The 12374-nt window shown below is 40.8% G+C and overlaps 1 protein-coding gene across 4 annotated transcripts in view; it reads right to left on the bottom strand.

Moving 5' to 3' along the window:
• Positions 1-12374, bottom strand: part of GARNL3 (GTPase activating Rap/RanGAP domain like 3) — a 159070-nt gene that overhangs the window by 68262 nt on the left and 78434 nt on the right. For all 4 annotated transcript variants that reach the window (XM_043469599.1, XM_043469601.1, XM_043469600.1 and 1 more), the window contains one exon: positions 1303-1402. In XM_043469599.1, coding sequence (XP_043325534.1) covers positions 1303-1402 — 100 coding nt within the window. The remainder of the gene's footprint in view (positions 1-1302; positions 1403-12374) is intronic.

Genomic DNA, 12374 nt, shown 5'->3' with positions numbered 1-12374 from the left:
TTGTGACTCTGAGGAGGGCCAGCACGGATGACATCACCGAGTCTCGGACTCCAACAACCCCAGAGCCTGCCCTACCTCTGGTCTCTTGATCTCTCCCTTGAAATTTAAGCCAGTTGAGGCAACTGAAGGCATCCAAACTGATGGCACCACTTTTCTCAGAAATTCTCAGTACTCCAGGCAAAGGCTTTTAAGTAATCGGGAAGATAGCAACTTTCCCTCCATTTCTTTCTTTATAAAGAGATATGTCTTGCCAAATAAATGAACTAAGAATAATATAGTGTCTGATTTTTATAAAGCCATCATTTGGGTCCAATCAAATAGCTCAAGTATCATCTTCTACAAATAAATCAGTAACAATAAATAAATGAGTTAGCCTGATAAGGCTAAGTGATTCTTCAAATCATTTCTAATCCTGCCATAGTGATTACTCTTCCATTCTCACTTCCATCTGTTGCTAACCACACTTCTGTTTTCACCTCTCCATGTATGATTATGTGAGTCCTTCATGTCAAAATGTACACCACTATTCATGACAGAGTTCTTGGTGTGTGCCAGGCACTAGGCTTACTGTGCCTCATTGACACTTCTGTTCAAACCTCCTAGGCATATACTAGTAACATCTTTGCTTTAAAGATAAGGAAATTAAGACTCACAGAAGTGGGAGTAACTGGTATAGAGTCCTATGTAGATAACAGCAGACCCAGGATTCAGTCTGTACTGAATCCCACTGTACTCGTGGGATTCAGATCCCACGAGGGCAGGGATCATAACTGCCTCTGCCAGAGCACAGTGCCTGGCACATGGCAGGTGATAAATAAACCCTGGTCACCAGAACCTATAGCATAATGCCTCTCTGTTCTGTATTGGCCCTGGAGCTCAGGGAATCGTTTCTCTCCTCATTATCTTGAATCAAGTGTTCAAGACCCACTGCAGACTGGGTATGGGCCTTTTTAAGTCTAAAGTTGTTTGTGCCCTGCAAATTTTTCTCATCTTGCAAATCACTTATTCAGACTACTTAATCCTCTGTATCTCCCCAGGGACAAAAACAACTGGCAAAAACTTAAAATTAAAAATGTAAAAATATAAGTAACAAATTTAAAACTGAGAAAATCTGCTAGGGCTGAGACTCTGAATCGAATCTTCAAATCTATGGAGGTTACAACTGACCTTGAAATGAAGTACCCTGACCTCAGTATCCTCTAATCCAATAAGTTTCACACATACAGGGTACCAGAAATTACACTGACATTAATTTTCATTCTGAATATCCTTTCTTCCCAACCACTGGAATGGCATAATTACCTTGTCCTAAAAAATACTTGAAATACCATCTGGTGTGGTATTCCGGGTTCTCTAAGTGCACGTCTGTCCTTCGCCAAGTACCTGGCAGAGCAGTCGCGTTCTGTAATGGAACAAAGTTATGCCATTAAGAGACTTAGAAAGTAAACAAGGTAACAATGAACCAGATGCCAAAGAAGCAGAAAAGTCACTGTTAAAAGCTTACAAACAGGGCTGTGACCACATGTTCTCATTAGAAAAGACACTCAGTCTAAATCCACATCATAGAAATTTTCTGGAGGTCCTTGGGGTGGAGGAAAAAGCACCAGGTGAACCAGTGAGCTAAGCGACATCTAACTTGGATATAACTTGAATTGAAAGTTTTTTTCCTTTCTGGTACGAAGCCTCCACGATACCTGGAAGCTGGTGCCCTCTAGAGGCAGGCCCTTCTGATTGTAATCCCTGTAACAGGCACATTTCACCTGGAAAACACCCTGGCATCTTATCTGTGTTCATATGTTTTATAAAATTTTTAAAAATTATCACAAGTAACTCAATTGATGTGGAAAATGTGGATAAACATAGTGAATAATATGAATCATTTGTCCAAAAACAATTACTATGAATGACTTGATATGGTTCCTTCTAATTTTTTCCCAACATTTTCTTACCAAAATGGAATCATACTGAATGTACAGTTTGAAACTCCACTGACATCTCTGTTGCACCATGTGCCAGACTACTGGCAGATTCTTTTCTCATTCTGACATGCCTCTAGAGATTTACTAGACATCTGTGGTCAGTGGTGCTTTCTTGATCATGCTGAAGAAGTTCCCTTCAATTCCAAGTTTATAAAGAGGCTTTTCTGAGAAATGGATATTGAATTTTACTGAAATCTTTTTTGGGGCAATGATTGAGCAAATGGGTTAAATGGGGAAAATCATAGTAATGTAATGAATTACCCTAATGGCTCTTCTGATACTGAATCATTCTTAGATTTCTGGAATACACCCTTCTAGGTATTCTTCTGATATATTTACTGCTGGATTTAAAAAAATGGCTATGTATCATATTTGTTAGATGAATCTATAGGTTTCTTTTCAGTATGTATTTCCGGCATGCCTTCAGGGTTACATTGCTTTATAATGTAAGTCAGGGTGCTTTCTGTCTTGCTCACTGCTCTGGAATACTATGTTCACAGAAAGAGCGCTACATGCCAGGTCCTAGGCCACACACTTTACATACATCATCTCCATAGTGTCTCCACCAACTCATGAAACAGAGTTGATCTTAGCCCCCTACTTTCAGATGAGGAAATTGAGGCTTAGAGACGTTAAGTATGTTGCCTAAGGTGGCAGAGATAATAAGCAGTGGAGCTGAAACAGAGATCAAATGCAATGTCAGAATTTTTTCTTTTTTTAATCTTAACCATTACATCATCTTCTGCATGCTTTATTTAATGTTCTGCCTTTACACCCAGATGTGCCAGTTGGTAAAGAATCCGCTTGCTAATGCAGGAGACACAAGAGATGTGGGTTTGATCTCTGAGTAGGAAAGATAACCTGGAGTAGGAAATGGCAACCTACTCCAGTATTCTTGCCTGGAAAATTCCATAGACAGGGGAGCCTGGCAGGCTATATTTCATGGGGTTGGAAAGAATCAGGCATGACTGAGCACACACACACGCACCCACACCCATATATATAACTTTCTATTTGGCAATAATTTTAAACTTACATAAAACCTGCAAGAATAAGAAGAGTGCAAAAAGCATCTGTCTGCTTTTTACCAGATTTACCTACTGCTAACATTTTACCCGATTACCCACTTGTTCACTACTCTCTCTCCCTCTACACACACACACACACTTTTTCTGAATCATTTAAGGCTAAGTTGCATGAATAATAGCCCTTTATTCTTAAACACCTCAATGTGTATTTCCCAAGAAGAAGAATATCTTTTTACATAAGTCACGATACAGCTTTATCAACAATTGTAAATGTAACCTTGATACAATCCTTTAACCTACCATCTGTATTCCAGTTCTGTCAACTGACTCAACAATGTTGGTTGAAGCATTTTCATTTGATTGTCATGTCTCTTTAGACTCCTTTAATCTGGAACTTTTCCATAGGTTTTCTTTGTCATTTATGACACTGACATTTCTGAAGAATGTAGCACATACATACCTCATATTTTTCTTTTTCCTTTTTTAAATAAAGCACTCCTCATTTGGGGTTTGTATGATGTTTCTCTATGATTAGATTCAGGTGATGTGTGCTTGGTTGGAATACAACATAAGCAAGGGGTGTCCTCAGCGGATCAGATTTCAAGATGTCCATCTGTTTCTCATTGGTGATAGTAATGTTGATCACCTGCCCAAAATGTTGCCTCTCAGTTTTGACCTTCTGGTGTGATTCGAGAAGAGCATATAACTGGATTTTGTTCCTCACAGAATTTCTGGATGATTCTTTGTCAACAGCTGTTCGTTTTATAACCATAAACCAGGGGCAGTACTCCTGGCCCACAGTTCTCTTCACTGTGCCATCCTGGAGCACACAGCTATGACATCACCTGGAGTCCAGCAGCCAGCCTTAGGAATCATCTGACCAGACATCAGTGGGGTCCAGCCAGGACAACTTGTCTTATACAGTCAGACCTACAGTGGATGGTGTCATGGTTCCAAGGCCCTGGATCCTAGAAAGCATCAGCAAAGCCTGGAGAGGAGACTCTTCAGTCACCAGGACACTTAAGCCTCTGGAACCTCCAACACTTGCATGGCTCAGAGAGCTTCTTCAGCATCCCCAGTGATTTCTGATGGACACTGAGAATCAATGATCTATACCAAGGGTTCTAACAGAACCCAGAGGGAGCATGAACTTGGTTAGGGTAAAAAATCTTTATTTTCATTAGCTTTCAACTAAAATTCAGCATTTCATTCAATTATGAACATATGCAAAAAAAAAAAAAATAGAAGGAACAGCCTTGAAAACCATGTCACCAAAAAAAAAAAAAATCACAGATACTTTCAGAACTCATCCCAGTAAAGTGCAGATATCTCAAAATACTGTTGATGCCATTCCCTGCTCAAAATTACAACAGTTATGAGATCTGCTGCTGAATTTGTTATTATAATGTATTCATTGAAAAGCATGTATATTACAGTATTATAAATTAGGTTTAAAAGTAATTTTGATAACTATTTCAATACAACTGTTTTCGTTTGTAATTCCATGTATCTTGTTTTAAGCATAAAAAAAATATTATTCTGAGAAGGGAGTTCAAAGGCGTGGAAAATGTCCCCTGACTCTAGACCTTCTGCAGCCCTGAATCTGCAGACTTGCCTCCTAGTGCTCTGAGTGTTGGCACCAGCGGAGTGGAATAATACAGGTGAGGCAAGAGGCAGCACGCACCTGGGAGTGAGAGATGGGACTCTGGGTGGTGTCACACCCCAAACCTCTGTTGAGTACAAACTGTCAATTGGGAGTTCTTTTCTTAATGATCAAAAAGATACCTATTTAACTTTCATCTTCACGGAATACTAAACTAAACTGGGGGAAAAACCCAACACCTAAAATGTTGTGAGTCTCACAGAGAAAGACACTTCCTGTCCCTTGTTAAAAGCACATATGATGAGGTGTAAAGACAAGAAAACATGCAAGAACTGACCACAGAAATGGAGGCTAAGCAGAAAACAAAAAATCCCTCTGCTCAAGATCCCAGAAGAAAGACTCTGAAAACTAGTTCCAATTCCTGATAAGTAGCAGCAGTAGACAGGAAAGCGCACAAGTCTTTAGTGTACAGTGAAATGATTTTCAAATATATATATATTTTATATACGTATATATATATATATATATATATATATACGCCCTTGTGGGCTTCCAAGTTGGCATTAGTGGTAAAGAAACTGCCTGCCAATGCAGGAGATGCAAGAGAAGCAGATTTAATTCCTGGGTCGGGAAGATCTCCTGGAGGAGGGCATGGCAACCCACTCCAGTATTCTTGCTTGGAAAATCCCATGGACAGGGGAGTCTGGTGGGCTACAGTACATGGGGTCTCAAAGAGTTGGACAGGACAGAATCGAATGAGCATGCACGCACATACACCCTTTGTAACTACCTGATCAAGAGAGAGAAGCTTTTCAGTACCACAGAAGGCTCCTTCATGCATTTTCCTAGTCAACACTCAATCACACTCTGAAAGGTAAGCACTATTGTGACTTTTATCACCATAGATTAGTTTTACTTACTCTTGAACTTCATGGAAACCAAATCATATCACCTGTATTCATTTGAGTCAGGTCCTTTGTTCTGAGACCTTATGTGTGTGACATCCACTTTATCAGTGAAGCAGTAGTTCATTGCCTCACTGCTACACAGCAGTCCATGCATGAACTCCAAAATTCATGTATTCACTTTCCAGTTGATGGTAATTAAGAATAAAGCCATGATAGGGACTTCCCTGATGGCCTAGTGGTTAGGACTCTGTGCTTCCAATGCAGGGGCCACAGGTTTGATCCCTGGTTAGGAACTAAAGATCCTACATGTCACATGGTATGGCCAAATTAAAAAATAAATAAAACTCATACACAGAAAAGAATAAAGCCACAATGAACTCTCTTTTCTGCTGGGTGTACATCCTGGGACCCAGAGGATACAGACATTCAGTTTGAGTAGGTATTATCAACAGTCTCCAAGAGGAAGGCACCAATTTACATAATTAGCAATAAATAGAAGAGGTCCAGTTGCTCCACATTCTCTGATCAACTCTGAGCAATTCAGTGCTTAAATTTTAGTGGCTCTAGAGTGGGCGTCCATGTGTGCCTGCTACATCGCTTCAGTCATGTCCGACTCTTTGTGACTCTATGAACTGTAGCCTGCCAGGCTCCTCTGTCCATGGATTCCCCAGGCAACAATACTGGAGTGGGTTGCCATGCCTTCCTCCAGGGGATGTTCCCGACCCAGGGATCAAACCCACGTCTCTTATGTCTCCTGCACTGGCAGGCAAATTCTTTACCACTAGCGCCCTGGAATGGGTGTAGTAGTACCCAATTGTTGTTTCAGTTTTACAATAAATTTTTACTATTTTAAGTATGACCTAAATTTTAGAGAAGATTCCAAAGATATAGAAACTTCCTACAGCACTTCAAGGTGACAATGACACATTATTTACTTGATATCAATCAACAATCAATAGGAGGAAATATTCCGATGAATACATATATTAGACAGCCAAACTTTAACATTGCAAATACCCATACTAATTGTATCCCTTTCTAATTTGCTAGAAGGTATTGTGGAGTAATTAACTCAAATTCTTCTATACTGCAGACTTGCCTGAACACGTCCACAGGGTTGAATGAGTCTTGAGACTGAATCATTTCTGCATTAGATTCCAAAGCCCACAAAAGCTCCTTGTTGTGTTCCTTGTTTTGTTTTGCCTAACCACATATACTTGTGGGATGTGAAGGACGATGACTGTATATGGCCAAGATATTGTGAGGAGAACTTAATCTAAATATAATACCCCCGTTTTATCTGAATGCTCTTTAATATTTGACTTTAAGCAGGGAATCCACAAAAACAAGACCGGGAGCTGACTGTGGCTTGGATCATGAACTCCTTATTGACAAATTCAGACTGAAATTGAAGAAAGTAGAGAAAACCACTAGACCTTTCAGGTATGACCTAAATCAAATCTCTTATGACTATACAGTGGAAGTGAGAAATAGATTTAAGGGACTAGATTTGATAGACAGAGTGCCTGATGAACTATGGATGGAGGTTAGTGACATTATACAGGAGACAGAAATCAAGACCATCCCCAAGAAGAAGAAATGCAAAAAAGCAAAATGACTGGCTGAGGAGGACTTACAAATAGCTGTGAAAAGAAGGGAAGAGAAAAGCAAAGGAGAAAAGGAAAGATATACCCATTTGAATGCAGAGTTCCAAAGAATAGCAAGGAGAGATATGAAAGCCTTCCTTGGTGATCATTGCAAAGAAATAGACAAAAACAATAGAATGGGAAAGACTAGAGATCTCTTCAAAAAAATTAGAGATACCAGGGGAACATTTCATGCAAAGATGGAGACAATAAAGGACAGAAATGGCAGGGACCTAACAGAAGCAAAAGATATTAAGAAGAGGTGGCAAGAATACACAGGAGAACTGTACAAAAAAGATCTTCATGACCCAGATAATCACTATGGTGTGATCACTCACCTAGAGCCAGACATCCTGGAATGTGAAGTCAAGTGGGCCTTAGGAAGCATCACTACAAACAAAGCTAGTGGAGGTGATGGAATTCCAGTTGAGCTATTTCATATCCTGAAAGATGATGCTGTGAAAGTGCTGCATTCAATATGCCAGAAAATCTGGAAAACTCAGCAATGGCCACAGGACTGGAAAAGGTCAGTTTTCATTCCAATCCCAAAGAAAGGCAATGCCAAAGAATGCTCAAACTACCGCACAATTGCAATCATCTCATACGCTAGTAAAGTAGCTCAAAATTCTCTAAGCCAAGCTTCAGCAATACGTGAACCGTGAACTTCCAGATGTTCAAGCTGGATTTAGAAAAGGCAGAGGAACCAGAGATCAAATTGCCAACATCCGCTGGATCATCAAAAAAGCAAAAGAGTTCCAGAAAAACATCTATTTCTGCTTTATTCACTATGCCAAAGCCTTTGACTGTGTGGCTCACAATAAACTGGAAAACTCTGAAAGAGATGGGAATACCAGACCACCTGACCTGCCTCTTGAGAAACCTGTATGCAGGTCAGGAAGCAACAGTTAGAACTGAACATGGAACAACAGACTGGTTCCAAATAGGAAAAGGAGTACGTCAAGGCTGTCTATTGTCACCCTGCTTATTTAACTTATATGGAGTACATCATGAGAAACACTGGGCTGGAAGAAGCACAAGCTGGAATCAAGATTGCCAGGAGAAATATCAATAACCTCAGATGTGCAGATGACACCACCCTTATGGCAGAAAGTGAAGAACTAAAGAGCCTCTTGATGAAAGTGAAAGAGGAGAGTGAAAAAGTTGGCTTAAAGCTCAACATTCAGAAAACTAAGATCATGGCATCTGGTCCCATCACTTCATGGCAAATAGATGGGGAAACAGTGGAAACAGTGGCTGACTTTACTTTCTGGGCTCCAAAATCACTGCAGATGGTGATTGCAGCCATGAAATTAAAAGTCGCTTTTTCCTTGGAAGGAAAGTTATGATCAACCTAGACAGCATATTAAAAAGCAGAGACAAAAAACAAACAAAAAAAAGCAGAGACATTACTTTGCCAACAAAGGTCCGTCTAGTCAAGGCTATGTTTTTTCCAGTGGTCATGTATGGATGTGAGAGTTGGACTATAAAGAAAGCTCAGTGCTGAAGGATTGATGCTTTTGAACTGTGGTGTAGGAGAAGACTCTTAAGAGTCCCTTGGACTACAAGGAGATCCAACCAGTCCATCCTAAAGGAGATCATCAGTCCTGGGTTTTCATTGGATGGACTGATGTTGAAGCTGAAACTCCAATACTTTGGCCGCCTGATGCGAAGAGCTGACTCATTGGAAAAGACCCTGATGTTGGAAAGATTGAAGGCAGGAGGAGAAGGGGACTACAGAGGATGAGATGGTTGGATGGCATCACCGACTCAATGGACATGGGTTTGGGTGGACTCGGGGAGTCGGTGATGGACAGGGAGGCCTGGCATGCTGCATTTCATGGGGCTGCAAAGAGTCGGACACGACAGAGTGACTGAACTGAACTGAGGGAGTCCACATAACACAAGCACTCCAACTACAAATGAGAGCCATAGTTTCATATGATGCCTGTCATTTTTCAGAGTCCTTTCTAGAGTGAGTTTAATTAATGAGCGAATGTTTTAAAGCTGACTTTCCCTCACTTTCTAGGCTAAATTGCAAAAGAACACTGGCAATAAAAGATGAACCTTTAAAATAATAAACTAAAAAATGTTGACTTGCAAATATAAATATAAGCTGGTTGAAGAAAGTGAAATCACATGAAATTAAAATCATTTCTCTCTCCCACCCCCCATGTCCTAATCTACTTTCTTTCCCTATAATAACTGTGTAATCAGATTGGTTTGGATAGTCTCAGGTCCTTTTATGCATTTACAAAAATGTGTTTATACATATGTGCACACATTCACATACATACTTATGTACATGGACACACATAATCTGCTTTCATAAATGGGACAGTATTGTAGCTACTACACTGAAACTTTTTTCACTAAGAAAAAATCTTAGAAAGATTCCTATCAGTACCTACAGTCTACCTTGTTCTTTTAAACGACTACATAGCTTTTTAAAAAAATTAAACACTTCAATTGAGTATAGATGTAAAAACTATGTAAACATAAAAGGGCCTAAAGTAGAAAGTTAAGGTCCTCTAACTTCTTCCCTGACCTCCCATTTCTACTCCAGAAGCAATTACTATTAAATTCTAAGATGTTCCTTTGGAAATTTTCTTGCATATTGGCAAGCATGTTTATCTTTTTTGTTTGTTTTAAAGGAAATGGGATGATATCAAACGAACCATTCTGGAGCTTGCTTTTAAGTCTAGTGCTGTATGGTAAACATTTTCCTACAGTATTACATTTACCGCTACCTCATTCTAACAGCTACTAAGCATTCCATTTCATAAATGTATCATGATTTTCAAAATCATTCCGCTACTGATGGAAACTCAGGTTGTTTCCTGGTTATTATTTTTTTTTTCCTATTTTAAAACAATGCTTCAATGCACATCCTAGCAGTAGAACTTCTGACCAAATGGCATATGAATTTTTTCTTTTTTTTTCTTTTATATTTTGGCCATGCTGCGTGGCATGTGGGATCCCAATTCCCCAACCAGGGATCAAATTCACACCCACTGCATTGGCAGTGCAGAGTTTTAATCACTGGACCACCAGGGAAGTTTCAGTATATGTGTCTTTAATAATTACTAATTGCCTTCCCAAAGGATTGTACTCATTTACATGTCCCCCAACAGTTTGTAATCCCATGGACAAAGGAGCCTGGTAAGCTACAATCCACGGGGTCCCAAAAGAGTCTGACACAACTTAGCGACTAAAACAACAGAAGTGTGTAAGAGAACCATCCCTGTGCTAAGGAAGATATCTATACAAAGCTGAAAGACTGTCCCCCTGCTTCATCATATACTAATTGCTACACACAAGTGAGCTGTAAGGGAGGTCTCCAGTGATCTACCCGAGGGTCAAACTCATTTTAATTAATAACCTGAATGAGTACGCAGATGGCAGGATAAGCACATCTGAAGGCAATATAAGATTCTCAGGGGGCGGTTAGCCTATTGGCTAACAGATGACAGATCAAGATGTCAAAAAAAAAAAAAAACTTGACAATTAGCAATTATGGGACACATGAATAAGATTAAATTCAGCCTGGACAACTATAAAATCCTACACTTAGGTACAAACACAAATTTCACAAGTACATGGTGGAGAAGGCCAGGTGCTATAAAGTAGCAATTCTCTCTTTTTTTTTTATCCAGTAGGAGATGGAGGCTCAGCAACCTTCAATCCTTATCTGCTAAGTGGTGGAGCTGAGGTCTGAACCCAGGTTTGTTTGACTACAATACGTCTCCACTGCACCATGAAGTTGCCTCACAGAGAAATAACAGCACACATGGGAAAGACTGGGGTAGGGGTATGGGTGGGGGTAGTATACTGTAGGTGCCTAACGAGTCCTCAGGCGTCATGAAAAGAGGAGCATGTGCATAGCAAGGAAGAGGAGGAGTCAGCCTCCGTGGTGGTGTGGGGCGAGCCCGGAGCTAGCTGTTCATTCCTGAGCACTTCCACCTAAAAGATCCATTAACATGCTCTTCACATGTGTCAAGGGTGATGATAAGTGGAACTGAGTCCATGTCTTAGGAGAAAAACAGCAGATGTCCTGGAATGCTGGAAAACCTGTCATGTGGAAGAAGGCTCAGCCTTACACTATAGGCTCCAGAAATCATAAATAGAAACTCTGAGTGGAAAATATAGACGGATGGATGCTGTTCAATAGAAAGAACTTTCTAGCAATGAGAGACGCCGAAAAATGGAATGAACTTTAGAGTTGTGGTATGATGGGAAATATATATTTGGTCTTTGGTTCCTGGCACAGAGCTCCTAAAGTCCTTGGAATTTCCTGAGTAATAAAGGTGACAGGGGCATCTTTTGTCCAAATGAGACAACTCTTGGTGGGCCCCCAGCTAGCTTCAGGATGGGGCTGGCAGCTCGAAAGACCAAGCTTGATGAGAAACTTGGAACTTTCAGCCCTACCCTGCAACCTTTGGGGAGGGGAGAGGGGCTGGAGATCAAGTTAATCAACAACGGCCAACGATTTAATCAACCACACCTAAGTGAGTTTCCGGGCTGGTGATGACATCAAGGTGCTGGGACGATGGTGGACCCAAAGAGGGACAGGAGCTCTGTTCCCCACCCCCATCCCCTGCCCTCTGAATCTCTCCTGTTTGGCTGTTCCCGAGTTGTATCCTTTCTAGTGAATGGGGATGGTAAGTAAAGTGCTTTCCTGAGTTCCAAGAGTCACTTCAGTGAATTACTGAACATGAGGACGGGGGTTATGGGAACCTCTGACTTAATAACCAAGTCAGATGGATGTGTAGGGACCCAATACTTGACACCGGTGTCTGAAGTGAGGGCAGCTGGTGGAACTGAGCCTGAAACCCATGGAGTCTGATGCTAGCTGAACTGAACTGTACTGAACTGAACTGAGCTGTAGGAGACTCAACTCAGTTGGTGTCGGAACTGGCTGGCATCCAGAGAGAACAAAAACCTATCAAGGAGAGATCAAGTTTCCATTCCGGGAGATGGTATATATTCAGGCAGGGACGGATGAGCTGACTGTTTGCAAAGTGGTCTCAGGGATTCATGCCTTGGGTGGGGGATGGGCCTAGATGAACTCTGGAGCTAGAAGGTATGGTCCACGGTCTGTGCTGATCTGCCAAGAGTCTGTGATGGAGTTGACAGCAGTGGAGAGCAAATCTTAGGGGACACAGCCAAATAAGCAAATACATATTTTTAAAAAAGAACCATTAAAAAAAAAA

This window comes from Cervus canadensis, chromosome 5 (assembly GCF_019320065.1).
Source record: "Cervus canadensis isolate Bull #8, Minnesota chromosome 5, ASM1932006v1, whole genome shotgun sequence".
NCBI lineage: Eukaryota > Metazoa > Chordata > Mammalia > Artiodactyla > Cervidae > Cervus > Cervus canadensis.
This window is presented reverse-complemented; position numbering and strand designations above follow the sequence as displayed.